General features: G+C 35.6%; 1 protein-coding gene across 1 annotated transcript in view; it reads left to right on the forward strand.

Annotated features, from left to right (window-relative positions):
• Positions 1 to 21,649, forward strand: part of DNAI4 (dynein axonemal intermediate chain 4) — a 113,689-nt gene that overhangs the window by 73,919 nt on the left and 18,121 nt on the right. The window contains 6 exon segments of the mRNA XM_024246372.3: positions 6,438 to 6,632; positions 14,402 to 14,604; positions 17,283 to 17,369; positions 19,147 to 19,298; positions 20,776 to 20,933; positions 21,219 to 21,340. Of these exon segments, the coding sequence (XP_024102140.2) occupies positions 6,438 to 6,632; positions 14,402 to 14,604; positions 17,283 to 17,369; positions 19,147 to 19,298; positions 20,776 to 20,933; positions 21,219 to 21,340 (917 nt within the window).

A 21,649-nucleotide genomic window follows, 5' to 3' on the forward strand; every position in this document is an offset into this window, starting at 1 on the left:
TGTTTTTAATTTGGTGTCCACCTGTTTATTGGTAGTATTTAGAAATACAGTAGATTCTTGTATGTTTTTCTTGTATGTGGTGACCTTGCTGAATACACACATCAGTTCTAGGAGTACTTTTGTATTCCTTGGGATTTTCAACATACACAATCATGTCAACTGCATTTAGAGACAGTATCATTTTTTTTCCTCTCTGATCTGCATGCCTTTCATTTCCTTTTTTTTGGCTTTATTGCTCTGCTAGAACTTCTATCACTATATTGAGTAAGAGTGGTGACAGCAGACATTCTTGCCTTTGTTCTTGATTGTAAGAAACAATTCAGTCTTTTGCCATGAAGTATAATGTTACCAGTAGTTTTTTTGTAGATGATTTTTATCAAGTTGAGGGACATCCTTGTCTTAGTCAGTTTGGGCTGCTGCAACAAAGTACCCTAGGCTTGGGGGTTTATAAATAACAGAAATTTATTTTTCATGGTTTAGAGGCTAGAAGTTCAAAATCAGAGTGCCAGAATGGTAGGGTTCTGGTGTGGGACACTTGTTGGAAATTTGTTTAATATAGTTGCTGCCTTGGCATTCACTGTTAGGTCTGACATAAGTTGTTTGAAACTGTGTTGTACCCCCATCACCTTTAGCCTAGTTAAAACTTCCCTTTGCTATGTGGTTGTGTGCCATAGAGCCCATTTGTTCCTCATCTCACAGGCCTAAAACTCAATATACCCTACAGCTGCTGACCATGATAAAACCTAATGGTCAACACTAGAATCATGTAAGTTCCCTGACTCAGGCATGTTTTCTTTAAGCTCGTCAATCCATAAACCTGTGGGAAAGCCTAAGGGGTAATGCCCATGAGGCATAGTTCTGCATGTCTTCTCTCTTTCTCACTCTCTTCCTGGTGATTGAATTCTTTGCCTCCTCTGTGCTTCTCATCAGCTTCTTGTTAGGAGAATAATAAAACAATAATTTCTCTGAGAGCTGTGAGTAATACATTTTTGCTGTTTTGTGCATTTTGGTTTCACTTCCTCATGGTGTCTCACCTGACCAACACACCTGAATTTACCATTTCTCCTGGTCAGGGCCCTTCTAGAGAGTAGCTATCTTGGCCTATAGCTACTTGACTGAGAGAGCTCAAGACCAAATTAGAAAGAAGTTGTAACAATAAAAATCATAACATCCCTCTTCCATGTTGCAGATTGCTAACTTCTTGTATCCTTACATGGCAGACACAGAGCAAAAGAGCTCTCTGGGGGTATCTTTTTCAGGACACTAATCTCATTCATGAGGGCTCCACTCTCATGAATTAATTATCTCCCAAATGTCCTACCTCCTAATCACCATTATATTGGGGGTTAGAATTTCAACACATGAGTTTATAGCGACACAGTCATTCTGTCCGTAACACCCTGCTTGTTTCTATTTTTGAGAGATTTTTTTTTTTATAAATGGTTGATTTGTCAAGTGATTTTTCTGCATTGATTGATATGATCATGTGATTTTTTTTCATTGGCCTAAACATATGGATTACTTTGATTGATTTTTTTAATATTGAAGAACTCTTTTATCCTAGAATAAACTTCAGTTGGTCATCGTGTATAATAATTCTTTTTATATATTGCTGAATTCTGTGTTGTAATATTTTGCTAAGGATTTTTATGTTGATGATGATGAGAGATATTGATTTGTAGCTTTCTTTTTTGCACTTTATCTCACTTTATTATAATAGTTTCATAAAATGAATGAGCAAGTATTCTTTCCTTTTCTATTTTTGGAAAAGGTTATGTAGAATTGGTGACAATTCTTCTTTAGGTTTCTGGTTGAATTCTTTAGTGAAACCATCCATGCTTGGTGATTTTTTGTGGGTGAGTTTTTTAAATTACACGTTTAATTTTTTTAATATTCAAATTATATTATTAATAGTATAATATAATTTGTAATAGTTGTTTTTAAGTAATTGGTTTATTTTATCTAAGTTGTGAGATTTATGTTATGTAGAGTTGTTTGTTATTATCACTTTGATGTCTGTAGAATCTGTAGTATCTACTATCTTACTCCTGATTTTGGTCATTTATTTTTTCTCTCTTTTTATCTTTGTCAGTCTGCTGGAAGATTGTCAATTTAGTTAATCTTGTCAAGGAAGAAATTCTTTATTTCACTGACGTTTCTAATTTCATTTACTTCTATTTTCTTCCTTCTCATTGCTTTAAGTTTATTTTGCTCTTTTTTCTCCTCTTTATTCTCAAATTGGGAACTTAGATTATTGACTTGACTTTCCTTCTTTTCTAATGTATACATTTAATGCTGTAAATTTTCCTCTCAGTGCTGCTTTATCTGTATCCCACAAATTTTGATATGTTGTGTTTTATTTTCATTATTAAATACATTTTTTATTTCCCTTGAGACTTCCTCTTTGACACAGATTATTTACAGCATTTTGTTTTTTTAAGATTCTAAGTGTTTGGTGATCTTGCTGTTGTCTTTCCATTATTGATTTCTAGCTTGATTCCACTGTAATTGGAGAAGACACTATGATTTTTCTTCTTTTAACACACTATGATTTCTCTTCTTTTAAATTTGTCAAGGTTTGTTATATGGCCTGGGATGTGTATTCTGCTGTTATTAGGTGGAATATTATATAAATGTTAGTTACATCTTTTTAGTTGATGATGTTGTTGAGTTCATATATACCCTTGCTGATTTTCTATCTCTTTATTCCCTCAAAATTTTATGTAACCATTATTTCTCTTTTCAGTTCTAGTAATTTTTACTTTACATATTTTATAGCCTTGTTTTTTGCATAAATATTAATTATTGCTATGTCTTCTTGGTACAATCATAACATAATGTTGCTATATATCCCTGGTAATTTTCTTTGTTCTGAAGTCAACTTTATATGATATTGATATAGCCCCTCCTGCTTTCTTTTGGTTAATGTTTGCCTGCTATATCTTTTTTTATTTGTTTACGTTCAACCTATCTACATTGTATATTTGACATAAATTTATTGTAGACATCATATGTTTGAGTCATGTTTTTTAATCCAATTTTTTTTGCCAGTCTTTATCTCTAAATTGGTATATGTAGACCATTTGTATTTAATTTTTTATTGGCATGTTAGCCCTTAAGTCTGCTGTTCTTTTCTGCTTATTCTATCTTATCTATCTTATATTTCACTCTTATCTTCTTCCTGCTTTCTTGCTGCTTTTCCAAACATTTTTTTACCATTCTGCTTTAATTTACCTGTAGTGTTTTGAGTTTATGTGCAGCTTTTTTATTATTTAATTTACATATTCCATTATGCATACACAATAGTCCATAGATGTTGACGTTTTACCAGTTCAAGTAAAGTGTAGAAACCTTACCTCCCTTTAGATTCCAACCCCATTTACATTTGCCTTAAATATTTAAAAAGATATTTAGATACATAAACATTTACATATACATATTTAGATACATATTTAGATACATAAACATTTAATATTTAGACATTTAAAACTATATCAGACAATGTAATAATTTTTGCTTCAACTGTCAATTGTAATTAAGAAAACTCAAAAGAATAAGAAGTATATTCTATTTATCCTTATTTTCTCTCTTCCCATTGTTCTTTTTTCCTTTCAGATGTTCTAAAATTCCTTTCTCATTTTCTTCGTGTTTAGAGAACTGCCTTTAGCCATTCTTTAGGGAAGACTTTTTTTTTTGAGACAAATTCTTAGTATTCCTTCATCTGATAATACAATATCTTAATTTCCTCTTTATTCCTATAGGATAATTCACTGGGTATAGAATTAGTCCCATAGGAAAATTCACTGGGTATAGAATTCTGCATTGACCATTCTTTCCACTCAGAACCCAGAGAATGTGTGCCACTTTTTTCTGGCCTCTAGGGTTTCTAAAGAGAAATCTGCTGCTGTTCAAAGTATTTTCCCCCTAAAGAAAAGGTGTCATTTCTGTCTTGCTGCTTTCTAGATTTTTTTTTTTTTTTTGGTCTTCTGTTTTTAGAAATTTTAGTATAGTGTGTCTTGGTGTGCATTTCTTTGAGTTTATCATCATTGTGATTTATTCATTTCTTGAATATGTTTGCTGTTGTCCTTTGCCAAATTTTGGAAGTTTTCAGCTATTATTTCTTTAAGTACTTTTTCAGGCTCACCCTGTTCCTCCAATTCTCGGATGATAATGATATGAATGGTACATATGTTGTTATGGTTGCAGAAGTTCTTGAGACTCTTCATTTTTTTCAGACTTTTCTGTCTGTTTTAAAGATTGGGTTATTTCCATTGTTCTCTCTTCCAGTTTACTGATTTATTTCTCTTCCATTCTGCTGTTGAGCCCATCTATTGAGTTTTAAATTTTAGTTACGTTTTTCACTCCTAAAATTTCCATTTGGTTTTTCTTTTCATTTGCTAAGACTTTCTATTCATTAGCTAAGACTTTCTATTCCTTTGATGATACTTTCTATTTTTTCATTTGTTTCAAGTGTGTTCATAAATACTTGTTGAAGGATTTTTATGATGTTTGCTTTAAACTCTTTGTCAGATAATTCTAACATTGATGTTAGTGTATAGGGACTTTTTTCCATTCAAGTTAAGATTTTCGTGGTTCTTGGTATTATGAGTGCCTTTCAATTGAAACCTGGACATTTGGGGTATTGTAAGAGTCTGGATCTTTTCTAAACTTCCATTTTAGCAGGCTTTGTTTGACACTGTTCTGGCAGGGGAAAGTGGGAGTCACTGCCTGATTATTTCCAGGCGGGAGTAGAAGTCTATATTTGCCACTTGACCTCCAATGACATCAGGGGAAGTGATGTCTTCACTACCGTGGGGCAGTGATAGGAGCTCTGGTTTCCATTGACAACACCATGGCTAGGAGGTATAAGAATGCTTCATTAATGCTACACATGTGGCCTACACTGACACAACAGAGTGGAGGTTGTTCTCATTACTGCTGGGGAGTGATAAAAGTTTTGACTCTTCACCAGTCCACCTCTGACTACTCCAATGGGAAGAGGGAGGTATACTTTGTTACTACTGGATAGGTTGGAATTCCAGGATCCCCAGCTGGTCTCCACTGACACTGTAGGAAGGGGACCACTATCATTATGTTTGGTAGGGATGAAAGTCCTGCCTGCCTGCTGGGCCTTCTCTGACACCATACACAGTGAAAAGTCAGGGATTTGGGATACCTTGTTACAGCCTAGTGAGGGTGGAAGACTAGGCTCCCTCTTGGCCTTTGTCACATGGGTGGGGCTACAATTTTTCTGTGCTTGGCTGGAGTAGAATGGCTGCCATCTAAAAGCTTTCTTTCTTTCAAGGCTACGCTTTTCCTGGTCCTTTGGCTAAAGAGAGGAGGCTTCTCTTGGGGATTTTTTTCTTGCCTGTGCCCATCAGTGTTCCCAGGTTGCTGGCTTCTTCAGCTCCATATCTGGAATATATATATACCTATTCCTTCTCTTCCCCTTTCAAAGACTGCTTATGTTTGTTGTTTTCTAAAATTTCCAGTGTTTTTAGTTGAATTTAGCAGGAAGAATAGGGAAAAGTATGCTCCCTCTATCTATAAAGATAAAGAAGCAAGAGTTTCCTTCATTCTGTTTTTAAAATAAGAGTTTACTAAGTAGTGCGGTAGGCAGAACAATAGTCCCAGAAATTTGTGCACACCCCAATCCCTGGAACCTGTGAATGTGTTACCTAACATGGCAAAAGAGATTTTCTGGATGTGATTACAATGGGGATCTTCAGATGGAGAGATTATCCTGGATAATCTTATTGGGCCCAGTCTAATCACATGGGGTACTAAAAAGTAAAAGACCTTTTCCAGCTGTGGTCTGGGAGAGAGATGTGATGACAGAAGAAGGTCAGCGGGAATGCAATCAATGTTGCTGTCTTTGAAGTTGAAGGAAAGGTTGTGGTGGCCCCCAGAAACTGAAAAAATCAAGGAAACAAATTCTCCTTTAGAACCTTCAGAAAGGAACAAAGCCCTATCAGCTTCTTAGTTTTAGCTCAGTGACATCTGTTAGGCCTCTAATCTACTGAACTGTAAGATAAATTTGCATTGTTTTAAGCCACTGTGATTTGTTACAGCAGCAATAGAAAACTTAATACAATAGTATAGTATTTCTATATAGCAATAATCAAGTCAGACCTTTTTCTGAAGGCTGATCATCTTATTTCAACTTGAATTTTAAAAGAATAAAGACAAAAATTACCTCTGGAGGTTATCATTGCCTATCTTCTGAAAAATAGTACAGTTTTTGATGGTTAAGAATTCTAAAATGAGATATGTGCATCATGTGCTTGGTACATAAGATATTCAATAAATGTCTATTAAAGTTGTTGGAAACTGGAGGAAAATAAATACAAATGATGAAATGTCATTTTTAAAATCTTTAGAATGTATGAACCATCCATTTGAGTATTTTATCATTGTATCATGTTTGTATTTTGTAGACAGTGAAACTAGTTCTCTAATGGACATAGAAAACATAATTCTGGCAAAAATCCATGAAGATGAGGAAGACCACTCAGATGCAATATTAAAATCTGACAAATTTCATCAGGACTTATTTTTTATGGAACGAGTTCTAATGGAAAATATATTTCAGCCAAAACTTGCAGCTTATCGTCAGCTTCCTGTTTTAAAAGGTATTTAAAAAAAATAAACATGTTTAGGCTGGGTGCAGTTGCTTATGCTTATACTCCCAGTACTTTGGGAGGCTGAGGAAGAGGATTGCTTGGGCCCAGGAGTTCAAAGTTGTAGCAAGCTATGATCATGCCACTGCACTCCAGCCTGGGTGACAGAGCAAGACCTTGTCTCTTAAAAAAAGAAAAGAAGATATCATGTTTAGACAAACTCAAATAATTTTTAAAATGTAAGGGTTTTAGTATATATTTCTAAATGTAATCTCCAGGTTGAGTTATCATTATCAGAGGACATGTTTCTAAAGCTTTCAGCACTAAATGCATGAGTAGCACTAGAGTCCAGACTAGGATGCCCACAGAAGCAGATTGTCTCAGATTCAAAACTTCCTAAGCATCTATAGCTCTTTGTTCTCCCTTATTCCTGCATTCAATTACTTATTCATTTTTACAGTATCTCTCATATTCAACCTCTTCTTTTCCATTGTCATTGTTACTTTCTAAGTTCTTACTTTTATTACTACTCCCAAATCTACTGCAGGAGCATTCTTCCTATTCTCATTGCTACAAATCCCATCTCATATGATCACAGACTATTTTAAAGGATTGTAGAGATTATCTTAATCAACCTTTAATCATGTATTAAAAAATACATGAATGAAGAAAATGAAGGCTATAGAAACTTTGTGAGGTTAATAGTAAGTGGAAAAGCTAGAAATTCAACCAAGGTCTTTTGATCTTAAGTTCCAGTTCTCTTTCTACTTTATCAGCCCACTTTGCTGATGTATCCTAAACCACTCAAAAAACCTTCTGTGGGGAAAAGCAAGAGAGATCAGATTGTTAATATGTCTGTATAGAAAGAAGTAGACATAAGAGACTCCATTTTGTTCTGTATTAAGAAAAATTCTTCTGCCTTGAGATGCTGTTAATCTGTGACCTTACCCCCAACCCCGTGCTCTCTGAAACACGTGCTGTGTCAAACTCAGGGTTAAATGGATTAAGGGTTGTGCAAGATGTGCTTTGTTAAACAAATGCTTGAAGGCAGCATGCTCCTTAAGAGTCATCACCACTCCCTAATCTCAAGTACCCAGGGACACAAAAACTGCGGAAGGTCTCAGGGACCTCTGCCTAGGAAAGCCAGGTATTGTCCAAGGTTTCTCCCCATGTGAGAGTCTGAAATATGGCCTCGTGGGAAGGGAAAGACCTGACCGTCCCCCAGCCCGACACCCGTAAAGGGTCTGTGCTGAGGAGGATTAGTATAAGAGGAAGGCATGCCTCTTGCAGTTGAGACAAGAGGAAGGCATCTGTCTCCTGCCCGTCCCTGGGCAATGGAATGTCTCGGTATAAAACCCGATTGTACGTTCCATCTACTGAGATAGGGAAAAACCGCCTTAGGGCTGGAGGTGAGACATGCGGGCAGCAATACTGCTTAACAAAGCATTGAGATGTTTATGTGTATGCATATCTAAAGCACAGCACTTGATTCTTTACCTTGTCTATGATGCAAAGACCTTTGTTCATGTGTTTGTCTGCTGACCCTCTCCCCACTATTGTCTTGTGACCATGACACATCCCCCTCTCTGAAAAACACCGACAAATAATCAATAAATACTAAGGGAACTCAGAAGCCAGTGGGATCCTCCATATGCTGAACGCTGGTCCCCTGGGTCCCCTTATTTCTTTCTCTATACTTTGTCTCTGTGTCTTTTTCTTTTCCAAGTCTCTCGTTCCACCCAACGAGAAACACCCACAGGTGTGAAGGGGCGACCCACCCCCTTCACCTTCAATGCCTTCCCATTGCCTAGAATAAATTACAAAGCTCAAAGTGTATCATTCAAAAGATATCTGCAATATGGCCACAGATTACTTTGTGTTATCATATTGCTTTGGAGACTCTAAAAGTTAGCTATATTTAGACTTATCTGGTAATCCTCAAATAGAACCTACATTTTCCTGCCTTAGTACTTTTAGCTGGAATTTGCTTGACAGTCTACCCTTATCCCCACCCCATGTTTGCCTATTGTATACCCAGCTTTCAAAGATGGATTAAGGAAACTTTCTTTATGAAATTTATCTTGATTCTTCAAGTCAAAATTAATCTATATGGTTACATTTAAAAAGAAAAATGTTACAGAATAGTATGTGTGACAAATGGTTGTAAATCTTTTTGCCTGCATGCATATAGAATATTGAAAAACTGTTCCTTCTCTCATATTAGGTTGATATTTAAAGATTTTTTATCACTTATATGTATAGATTTTTCATCCTGTATTTAAAGAGTTGTAAGGTTGCAATTCACATAGTACTGTATATATTGACATTTACAAAACAAAATGTAAATGTAACAATGTAAATGTTACTGTTGGCACATCACTTCTTTCAACACATCTAAGAAATAAAAATACCATAGCAAATGTTTTATTGAGGTAAGATTTATATATGATGAAATATATATTTTAAATTGTATATAAAAATACATTTTGAAAATGTATAAACAAGAGTTACCAATACCCTAATCAAGACAGAGGACATATCTATTAACCCTAAGAGTTACCTTGTGCTATTTTCCAAGTAAACCTTAACCCCACCCCGCAACCCCCACCACACACACACAGGCATTGCTCTGATTTCTGTCAATATAGATTAACTTTCCCTATTCTGGTATGTCATATAATATAAGGGGGTTCATAAAGTAAGTATTCTTTTGAGTCTGGCTTCTTGCATTCAATATTAATGTTTTTGAGATTTCCTAGGTTGATGCGTGTATAAGTAGTTCATTTTTTCCCCTAGTAATGCTCTAGTATATGAATATACCATAATGATTTGTTTATCCATTCACACGTTGAGGGACACTTGCATATTTTCAGTCTGGGGATATTAAGAGTAAAGCTGGTACAAACATTTTTGTGTGAGCCTTTTGGTAAATGAATGTTTTAATTTTTCTTGTGAAAATATCTACAAATGGGATTATTGGATTATTGGGTAGATGTTTAACTTTTTAAGAAACAGTGAAATACTTTTCCAAAGTGGTTATACCATCTTATACTCCCACAACAATGTATAAGAGTCTCAGTTGCTCCACATTCTTTATAACACCTGATGTTGGCAATCCTTTTAGTGTTGTTCTAAAAACTGAGTTCTTGTTTATGTGGTTTATTTTGGTCACTTGAATATCTTCTGTTTACTGTTTGGTCAAGTCTCTTACCAATTTTAAAATTGAGTTGCCTTTTTATTTTTTTATTTTTTTTATTTTTCTTTTTATTTTTCTGAGATGGATTTTTGCTCTGTCACCCAGGCTGGAGTGCAAAGGCACGATCTTGGCTCACTGCAACCTCCACCTCCTGGGTTCCAGTGATTCCTGCCTCAGCCTCCCAAATAGCTGGGATTACAGGCGCCCACCATCACACCCAGCTAATTTTTGTAGTTTAGTAGAGACCGGGTTTCACCATGTTGGTCAGGCTGGTCTCGAACTCCTGACCTCAGGTGATGTGCCCTCCTCGGCCTCCCAAAGTGCTGGGATTATAGGGCATGAGCCACTGTGCCCAGCCTGAATTGTCTTTTAAAAAATCAAGTTGTAAGAGCTTATTTTTATATATTCTGGATACAAACCCTTTGTCAGTTACATATTTTGCAAATATTTAAGTCTATGGCTTGCCAATTTATGTTCTTAAAATTTTTTTGATGAACAGAAGTTTTTTATTTTTGTGAAATCTAATCTGTCGATTTTTTTCTTTAGTAATTAATTCTTTCCATGAGCTCTCTAACAAACCTTTGCCTGCCCGAAGTTTGCAAATTTGTACTTCTCAGTTTTCTTATAGAAGCTGTATAGTTTTAGCTTTTATGTTTAGGTCTACTATCTATATTGGATTATTTATTTATTCATTTTTTTAGACAGAGTCTCACTCTCTGGCCCAGACTGGAGTGCAATTGCCCTATCTCAGCTCACCACAACCTCCACCTCCCGGGCTCAAGGGATTCTCCCACCTCAGCCTCCCTAGTAGCTGGGATTACAGGTGCATGCCACTACCACCTGGCTAATTTTTGTATTTTTAGAAGAGATGGGGTTTCACCATGTTGGCCAGGCTGGTCTTGAACTCCTGACCTCAAATGATCCACCTGCCTCAGCCTCCCAAAGTGCTGGGATTACAGGCGTGAGCCACTGCGCCCGGCCTATTTTTATTTTTAATAAATTTACTGTGTATATTTAAGGTATACAACATGATGTTTTAAGATAAATATATATAGTAAAAAGATCATTATAGTGAAGCACATTAACATATCTATCATGTTATCTATTTTGAATTAATTTTTTTTATGAATGGACTAAGGTAAGGTTTAAAGATTTTTTTTTTTGAATCTCCAGTTGTTTCAGCACCATTTTAAATAAGAGTTGTTCCCACTCTGGGATTATAGATATGAGCCACTGTTCCTGGCTCCTTTTCTAGTTTCTTAAAATGGAAAATTGGATCATTGATTTCACTTTTTTTTCTTGTCTAATATAGGTATTTAATATTTCAAGCCTTAGTATAAAGCTATCGTGGTCAAGACAGCATGCTATTGGCAAGAGAATAAACAAAAATATAGAATAGAACAGAATAGAGAGCCTAGTAATAGATCTGCCAAAATATAGTCAGCTGATCTTTGACAAAAGAAGAAAGGCAATATCATAGAAAAAAGATAGTCTTTCAACAAATGGTACTAAATACGAACCTAGACATAGACTTTACACCTGTCACAAAAATTAACTCAAATGGATCATAGACCTGAATGTAAAATGCGAAACTATAAAACTCCTAGAAGATAACATAGGAGAAACACTAGATGACCTTGGGTCTTACAATGACTTTTAAAATACAACACCAAATGCATGATCCATTGAGAGACATAATTGATAAGCTGGGCCTCATTAAAATTAAAAACTTCTGCTCTGCAAAAGACACTGTCAAGAGAATAAGAAGACAAGTCACATACTGAAGATAATATTTTCAGAAGACATTTCTGATAAATTACTATTATCCAAAATATATGAAGAACTCTTAAAACCCAACAATAAGAAAATAAACAACATGATTAAAAATGGGTAAAAGACCTGAAGAGATACCTCACTGAAGAAAATATACACATGCCAAAGTAGCATACAAAAAGATACTCAACATCATATTATTATTTTCTCTTCTTCTTGTTCTTGTTCTTCTTCATCCTCCTCCTCCTCCCCTCCACCCTGCCTTTTTTTTTTTTTGAGACAGAGTCTTGCTTTGTCACCCAGGCTGGAGTACAGTGGCACAATCACGGCTCATTGTAGCCTCAGCTTCCCTGGCTCAAGCGATCCTCCTGCCTCAGCCTCCCGGGTAGCTAAGACCACAGGTGTGCATCACCACACCCAGCTAATTTTAAAAAATGTTCTGTAGAGATGAGGTCTTGCTTTGTTGCCCAGGCTGGTCTTAAACTCCTGAACTCAAGCTACCCTCCCACTTTGGCCTCCCAAAATGCTGGGATTACAGGTGTGAGCCACTACACCTGACCTTTCAATATCAGATTTCATTAGGGAATTGCAAATTAAAACAACAATGAGGTATCACTACACACTTAATTAGAATGGGCAAATCCAAAACACTGACAGCACTCAAAGCTGGTGGAGATGTGGAGCAACAAGAAGTCTCATTCATGCTGATGGGAATGCACAATGGTATATCCACTTTAGAAGATTGTTTGGCAGTTTCTTATAAAGCTAAACATACTCTTGTCTGGGTGTGGTAGCTCACACCTGTAATCCCAGCACTTTGGGAGGCTGAGGTGGGCAGGCCACTTGAGGACAGGAGTTCGAGACCAGCCTGGCCAACATAGTGAAACCCTGGCTCTACTAAAAATACAAAAAATTAGCTGGGTATGGTGGCAGGCGCCTGTAATCCCAGCTACTTATTAGGCTGAGGCATGAGAATTGCTTGAACCCAGGAGGTAGAGGTTGCAGTGAGTCGAGATGGTGCCGCTGCACTCCAACCAGGACAACAGAGTGAGACTCTGTCTTCAAAAACAAAACAAAACAAACAAACAAACAAAACCTAAACATACTCTTACCATATGATTTAGTAATCATTCCTGTTGATTAACTAAATGAGCTGAAAACTGTGTCCATACCAAACCTGCACATGGGTATTTATAGCAGTTTTACTCATAATTGCCCCAACTTAGAAGCAACCAAGATGCCCTTCAGTAGGTGAATGGATAAATGAACTATGATACATCCAGACAATGGAATATTATTCATCACTAAGTTATCAAGCCAGAAGCAGACCTGGAGGAAATTTGAATGCATATTACTCTGCAAATGAAGCCAATTTGAAAGGCCACATACTGTGTGATTCCAACTATATGACATTTTGGGAAAAGGCAAAATATGGAGACAGTAAAATGATCAGTAGTTTCCAGGGATGAGGGACCAGAGAGGGTTGAACAGGAAGAACACAAGCTTTTTAGGGCAGTGAAACTATTCTGTATGGTACTACAATGGCAGATACATGTCATTATACACATTTGTCAAAGCTTATAGAATATACAATACTGTGAGTGAACCCTAAAATTTAAAATGTGGAACTATGGACTTTGAATGATAATGATAGTAAACCAGAAGCTGTAGCACATTCTTGGAGGGACTTCAGAGATTACTGCCACTGTCAAGGACTTGAAATATGCAGGGATGTTGATACCCACCACATTTCTCATTCAACTCACATATGTGGCATGTGTAGAAAACAGATGGATCTTGACCAAGTGCAGTGGCTGATGTCTGTAATCACAGCACTTTGGGAGGCTAAGGCATAAGGATTGCTTGAGGCCAGGAGTTCAAGACCAGCCTGGGAAATATAGTAAGACCCCCGTCCCCCCATCTCTAAAAAATAAAAATAAGTGAATTTAAAAACAGATGGATCTTGGATCTTGGAGAATGACAGTGGATCATTATTATAAACTTAACCAGGTGGTGACTCCAATTGCAACTGTTGTTCCATAAGACATTCATTAAGGAAATTAAGACATCTCCCTTGTACCTGGTGCATAGCTATTGACAAGGCAAATGCTTTTTTCTCCTGCAATGTCTATTGGTAAAAAACAACCAGAAGCCATTTACTTTTAGCTGGTTAGGCCAGCAATATACCTTCATTGTCCTACTTCAGGGGTGTATCAGTTCTTTAGCCCTGTATCATAATTTAGTCTGCAGGGCTCTTTCCCTTCAACAATATAACACACTAGCACATTAAATGGATGATATGCTGGTTGAACTTAGTAAACAGGAAGTAGGCTTCAGTAAGACATTTTCCTGTCAGAGGGTGGGAAGTAAATCTGACAAAATTTCAGGAGACTTCTACCTCAATGAAGTTTCTAGGTGTCCTGTGTATGTGGTGTGGGATATGTTGAGCTGTATCTTTTAAGGTGAAGGATAAGTTGTTGCACCTGGCACCTTTTACAACCACAAAGAAGCACAATGCCTAGTGAGTCTCTTTACATTTTAGAGACAACATATTTGTCATTTGGATATGCTACACTGGCCCATTTACTGAGTAAACAGAAAAGCTGCTGGCTTTGAGTTGGAACCCAGAACAGCAGAAGACTCTGCCACAGGTCCAGGCTGCCCTTCATGGTGCCCTGCCACTTGCACCATATGATCCAGCAGATCTGATGGTGGTTGAAGTGTCAGTGGTGGGTAGATATGCTGTTTGGAGCCTTTGGCAGGTCCCTATAGATGTAGAGGACAATGATCTTTTTATTTGATTAAACTTTAGAACCTGAACCTGAAGAGCCTGAAGATGTTTTAGAAAGTGCAAAACATGAAGAGGTAGAGGAAGAATCTAAGAAGGAGGAGGAAGAAGAAATACATGCAGAAGAATCAACAATACCCGCCAACTTGGAACGACTTTGGTCTTTTTCCTGTGACTTAACCAAAGGCCTCAATGTGAGCAGCCTTGCCTGGAATAAAACAAATCCAGTAAGTTATCAAACATTTGAACAATTCTGTTTCTAGCATTGAAGGGAAATTATGAAGTTCGAATAATGAAGAATTGTTTTCCTTAGATATGGGACAAGGAATTTAAATTGACCATAACTTTTGAGTTTTAGAATGCCCCTAAAACAAGTTCCAGTTTAAAAAGGGGGAAATGCAAATAGCTACAAAATAATGTTTTTCTCCTTTAATATAGTAAACACTTAATATGTAAAACATTACCATATTTATTTTAGGGTATCTTCTTGGGACATGGCATTCTCTGAATTCATGTTAGATATGGATAAGTAAACTATAAGATTGGTAGATTTATTTAATGTATACCAAAACTCATGGGCCCAAATTTATATTAGCCTCAAAGTAGTCATATTTGGAAGTGTATACTTAATCTAGTGACCCTACAAGTGTGCAAAATAATTTTGAGATTCCTTAAAATACTGTTACCACCAATATTAGCAAGTGCTTAAACAGCACTTAGTATGTAGCAGGCACTATTGTGTTTTAACTGTACTAACACAACAACCCTATGAATTAGATACTATTATTTTTCTCACTATGTTGAAAGGAAACTGAAGCACAAAAAGCGTAAATAATTTGCCCAAAGTCACACAACTAGTAGATGAAACAGCCAGAATTCAAATGCAAACATCTGGCTGCATAGTTCTTGCTCTTAACTACAGCACTGACAAAAGTCATCTTGAGGCAAATAAGATGAATTGTCAAGTTGGAGAATTATATGTTTGGTTGTAAAAAAGAGATAATTATAGAGTAATTAGACTAATTTTCTTCTGGGGTTTATAAACTGGTTCTGAAGATATTTCCCAGTTAACAATTCCAACAATTTTTCAGGTAATGGCAGTGTCTTTGATATAAATATTTATATCGTTGAAGCAGTCAAACGAATTTATTTAAATTATATTATATTTTGTATGTTTAAGAATTAGCCTTATTATTTTATTGCCACACCTTATCAGGTGCTATGTGCAAACATGACAGTTGTCATAGTTATTAAAAAACAGAAAGTCTATAATCATTTCCATTGAAACCTAAATAACACATTATTTTAATTATGTGTAGTATTTGGTAACAAAGTAAAGTACTTTTATTATGAATTTATCTTTATAAAACTATATTTGGGACTGTCTTGTCGATTAGTGGAATTAATTTTAATTAATTAATTTTTTGGAGAGATGGGGGTCTTGTTTTGTTGCCAAGGCTGGTCTTGGACTCCTGGTTTCTAGTGATCCTCCCGCCTTGGCCTCCCAAAGTGCTGGGATTACAGGTGTAAGCTACCATTCCTGTCCTGTAAATAGGATTTAATAAATCTGTAATAAAGATATATTAAACATTTTTAGAAACAGAATATACTAGCATTTTAAAGATTAATGCATTGCTATGGAGATTAAATTAAATAATTTTGAATGAGCCTAAATACAAACATATTACAGATGGAGTCTATAATGTTTATTAATTCATTGTATAAATATTTATTGAACTTTAACTCTGTGCCTGGCACACTGTTAAGGTGCTAGAGATACGGTAGTAATCAAGCTATACATAGACCCTGCCTATATAATAATTTCGAATGTGCTATGATGAGGAAAATAAACGGTGCTGTGGGGACACATACAAGAAGCTCTTGAATGTTTCTTAGAGAAAGCAATGCCTCTGCAGAGTCTAGAAGAGATAAATAGGGATTTGTCAATGTCAGGGTGAAAGGGTATAGTAGTGAAGACTGTTTTTAAGACAGAGGGAATTGTGGAGAGATTATGTTGGCCTGAAAGTAAGGTGGTGATAAGAAAATATAATATTCTAAAATTAAAGGTATTCTGGTTATACAGCAGAGGCCGGATTTTTTCAGTTATTAAGCTTTTGCCTATTTGTATTTACATATGCATTTCTCGAAATGACCTCCTGTATTAGGTAGCTCATACTGCCGTAACAAAATATTATAGACTGGGTGTCTTAAAGAATAGCAGTTTATTTTCTCATAAATCTGGAGGCTGGAAAGTCTAAGATCCAAGGGCTGCTGATTCAGTTTCGGTGAGAGTTCTTTTCCTGGTTTGCAGTGGCTGCCTTTTCACTGTGTCCTCACATGGCAGAGAGAGACCTCTGGTGTGTTTTTCTCTTTTTATAAAGTCACCAGTCCTGTCACATTAGGACCCCATCCTTATAATCTCATTTAACCTGAGATTCCTCCTAAAACCCCTATCTCCACATGCAATCATATTGGAGGTTAGGCCTTCAACATATGAATTTTAAGGGGACACAATTCAGTCTATGGCAGCTACCTTTAACTTAAGTGTCCTTTATTTTACATTTGAAATAATTAAGTCATCCTCAAAAACTCAAAATATATTATAACCTATTAATACAATCTCAGAAGACTACCTCAATATGTAAAAGAACTTGTTAGCAATTGGTTATTTTTAGGTGCTTATCTTTCAGTCTGCAAATGAGAAGCATTATACTCATTAGTTTTTTTTTTGCTTAGGAATATGGAGGTATAGAGTAAAAACAGATGGTGCACTGGCATTTTTTCCTCTCAGTTGAAATGTCTTACTTCTATTTTTAACACAGCTCATTAATATATATCTTTATACATTTACCAATATTTTAATGCTATCTTCTCTTATTTTTAAATGTATTTTTCTGGTTTTCAGGATCTTTTGGCTGTTGGCTATGGGCACTTTGGATTTAAAGAGCAAAAAAGAGGATTGGCTTGCTGCTGGTCAATAAAGAATCCCATGGTAACCCAAACAAGAATAAGAAGCATTTTCATCTGGCTGTTGACAAAATTCTCATAAAGTATATAATTACATGTAATAATTAAATAAAGTCTAGAAAATTTTATCAATCAAGACTATTTTCTTTGGTTTAACTTCATAACAATTAAAATTTGTTCTTGTTGACATAGGGTAAAGATAATTCATTTATTAATTCATTCAGTAAATATTTATTGAATGTGTACTATATGCTGTTATATACAATGATGATAAGTTGAACCATTATTGATTTTCACAGCTAATTATTAAAGAAAACATGAATCTTAAATGAAAATCCTTTGAAAATTATGGGTTTTTTTTTTTTTTTTGAGACAGAGTCTTGCATTGTCGCCTAGGCTGGAGTGCAGTGGCGCGATCTCGACTCACTGCAAACTCTGCCTCCCGGGTTCAAGCGAGTCTCCTGCCTCAGCCTCCCAAGTAGCTGGGACTACAGGTGTGCACCACCACACCCAGATGATTTTTGTATTTTTAATAGAGACGGGGTTTCGCAATGTTGGCCAGGATGGTCTCCATCTCTTGACCTCGTGATCCTCCCGCCTCGGCCTCCCAAAGTTCTGGGATGACAGGCATGAGCCACCGACACCCAGCTGAAAATTATGTTTTTTAAATACCTGGTTGTTTCTTAATATGTGAATACCTCCTTATCACCTGACTGTTATTCTTAACAGATATAAAATAGATTTATATGACCTTCTTACGGTCATACATTTTTAAAGAGTATGAATATAAAGAATCATAGTAGTAATTTTGCTAAAGAGCCCTAGTCAATCTGTTACTTTAAAGTTTTACATTTAGTTTAAATTCACAACTGAAATGCAAAGTGGAAAACTTAGAGAAGGGCCAGAAGAGCATATAAAAATGACTAAAATTTTTATAAATAGCTCTAGTCTGTAATATCTGTAACAGTGTTTGAATAAACTTAGCGATATGTCATATAGATCTGAGTTTATATAGTATAAAAGAAAAGAAGCAATTTTAAATGTGGAGGGATTGACATTGGATTCATCATCAGTAGTCTGTCTTCTTTTTTATGTAGGTGGTTAAAAACAGGAAAGGATTTAAATTACACATTCAAACAAAACAAACTCTTCATGAGGTTGTAGAACAGAGTAACTTGGGGAGTTTTGGAACTTTTTCTGTTCATTCTTTAAATAATCCAATCATCTGAAACAAATACTAGAAGACAGGAATATATGCTAGATGATTAGTTTTTTTGTTCCCATAAGAAGGTAGACATGTGATGGTAATACTAATCCTGCTGAAAGATTACCAAAATATAATTATTGTAGAAGGCTGTGCTGTACTTCCCTTCCTACTTTCCTCCCTCCCTCTCTCCCTCCCTCCCTCCCTCCCTCTCTCCTTCCCTCTCTCTCTTTCTTTCTTTCTTTCTTTCGAGATGAGGGTCTTGTTATGTTGCCCAGGCTGGTCCCAAACTGCTGGTCTCAAGTGATCCTCCCACCTCAGCCTCCCTAGTAGCTAGGATTCCAGGAGTGAGCCCCCATGCCCAACACTCTATTTCTTAAAGCCACTGAGTGCTGAGGATTCATACTTGTATCAGAGGAAATGACCAAGTGAAGTTTTATTATTTTCTATACTGGAAATTAGGAAGACAGAAGTAACTGAATGTGGGCTAACTCTGCTCACATACCCACTGCCACCAAACTAAATCTCAGCCACCATTATATTCTGCCTTACTGTGGTCTACAAAAACAAATTGAAAATGTAATTTTTTAAAATTTAGTGGCCAGAACGTATTTATCAGAGTCCATATGGAGTTACTGCTGTGGATTTTTCAATTGGAGCACCTAACCTTTTAGCAGTTGGCTACCACAATGGCACAATTGCAATTTACAATGTACGGAGCAACAGTAATGTTCCAGTTCTGGATAGTAGGTAAGAATCTGAGAATTAGATAAATGTATAATACATGCTTTTTCAGGAGGATTTACTCTAATGTTATTTAGTTTTGAGTAAATATTTATGTTGTTACTGAGAGTGATACCATTATTTTTGAAACATTTAATAATCCCTCATATTGTCTTTCCAGCTGGAATGGTCTGTCCTAATAGCTCCTTCAACTTCTTCTCTGCCCATCTCACTAACGAACTTCCTCTGGCTTGACAGTTTATGCTTATTCTTAAACTATTGCTTTGGTTTCACTTCTTCCAGGAAATCTTCCCATTCCTTTCTTTTGTGCAACCTATACATACCTTTATCATAGCGCTTATCACACTATATATAAAAATTATTTATGTGTATATATACATAAATCTATCTTTATCTATCTATCTATCTATCTATCTATCTATCTAAGGAGGGTATAAGTTCGTTGAGAGCAAGGATTGAATCTTACATACCTTTCTATCATCAGCATGTCATATAATATTGGACATGTAACAGGAGTCCAGTAAGTGTTTGATGAGTAATTGATGAATAAATGAGTTATATGAGGAAAGCCAAAAAGTTAGAGGTGAAAGATATTAAAAAGGCTAGGATTTTGTAATAGACAAGGTATCAATGGGGCATGTTTGTAAAAGTGTTTGAATAAACTTAGCTAGAACTAGAAATAACCATTAAAGCAGAGGTTCCTAAACTTAACTTTCAAATTATTTGCAGTTTTGTAAGCATAGGCCTTTGTGCTTGTTTCTGAGAAGAGGGTCCATAATTTTCACCAAAAAATCAAAGATATGTATGATTTTAAAAATGTTCAGAATTGATTGCATTGGAGGATTTGTATTAAAAATCAAGGTAGTCAGTACCATGAAAAGAACATCACGTTAATCTGATAGGAGAAGCGTCAGTAATCTGAGAAGTGAGTTTAATTTTTCAGAAAAATTTTAACTCTAATCCATAGAGAGAGTCAAACCAATGGGCAATCTTGAAGCATAGGAGGAAGAGCGAAATATAGAAAGAAGAATTGTTTACCTGGATAAGATTTAAATGATTAACAACTTAATTCATAAAAACATCATGAAGATGAAAATACTTATATTCCATGTGTCTAAAATAAAGTAAAAGTCAGAATTTATACAACTAAACTAAGAAAGAATTAATGAATAGAGTAAGAAAAGTAGATTCTGAAAAGAAAGAACATTTTTGCTTTTGTATTCCTGTTATGATAGCTAGTATAAAGACCAGTACAATTTTTCTTTTGTAAGAAGTAGAAAAACTAACAGTGACTATTAAGTAGAAAAGTGGTTGTCTTTTCTATTTTTAAAAATATTTAACAAAAAAGTCTATTTTTGAACAATAAAAGGATTATATAAATAGATCATGATCTTCTAGAAAGCTGACCTTATCACTTATACTCCAAGGCCTTTAAGAAATTATTACAATGATTATATGTTTAGTATTTTTTTTACTGTTTTAGTGAATCACCTCAAAAACATTTGGGACCTGTATGGCAACTACAGTGGATAGAACAAGATCGAGGAACAACAGGAGATGACAAAAGAGAAATACTAGTTTCTATATCAGCAGATGGAAGAATCTCCAAATGGGTTATACGAAAAGGACTAGACTGTTATGGTAAAAGAAAAATCAAGTTATCTTTTTCTTGTTACGTGCTGAATTAAAATTTTCTAGTTAACCATGTGTGAAAGGTGACAAATTTTGGTTTGGCCAATAAGAAAAAAATTGGGCTTGGTCATGGTTTTTCTAAGCAGCTAGTTCTGGTGTGTGCTAATTTTAGCCTAATTACATGCAAAAGTTGACAGAACTAATATTATTATTTGCAGGAGAAACACACATGATATTTGCGGTACTCTTTCATGTGGTCAATAACAAGTTATGTATGTTTTTCTTTAAATACAGATTTGATGCGATTAAAGAGAACTACAGCTGCCAGTAACAAAAAAGGAGGGGAAAAGGAAAAGAAAGATGAAGCTTTGATATCTCGACAGGCTCCTGGAATGTGTTTTGCTTTTCATCCCAAGGTAAATTATTTCACTCTTATTTACCACAGGACATAACAATTTCCAAAAATTGAAGTGTATTAAGTCATAAAACAAGACCAAATATTAGCCTGTTAATGAATACTGTGCCTAATATATTACAGACAGAAAGTAGATAAATGATCGCCTGGGCTAGGGGATGTAGGTGGAAGAATAGGTGAGGAGGGAGGGAAAAATAGGGAATGACTTACCAATGATGATAGAGTTTTTGGGGGGATGATGAAACTGTTCTAAAATTGATTGTGGTGATGGTTGCACAACTCTGTGAACAAACTAGAAACTATTGGATTA

This window comes from Pongo abelii, chromosome 1, assembly GCF_028885655.2.
Source record: "Pongo abelii isolate AG06213 chromosome 1, NHGRI_mPonAbe1-v2.0_pri, whole genome shotgun sequence".
Lineage (NCBI taxonomy): Eukaryota > Metazoa > Chordata > Mammalia > Primates > Hominidae > Pongo > Pongo abelii.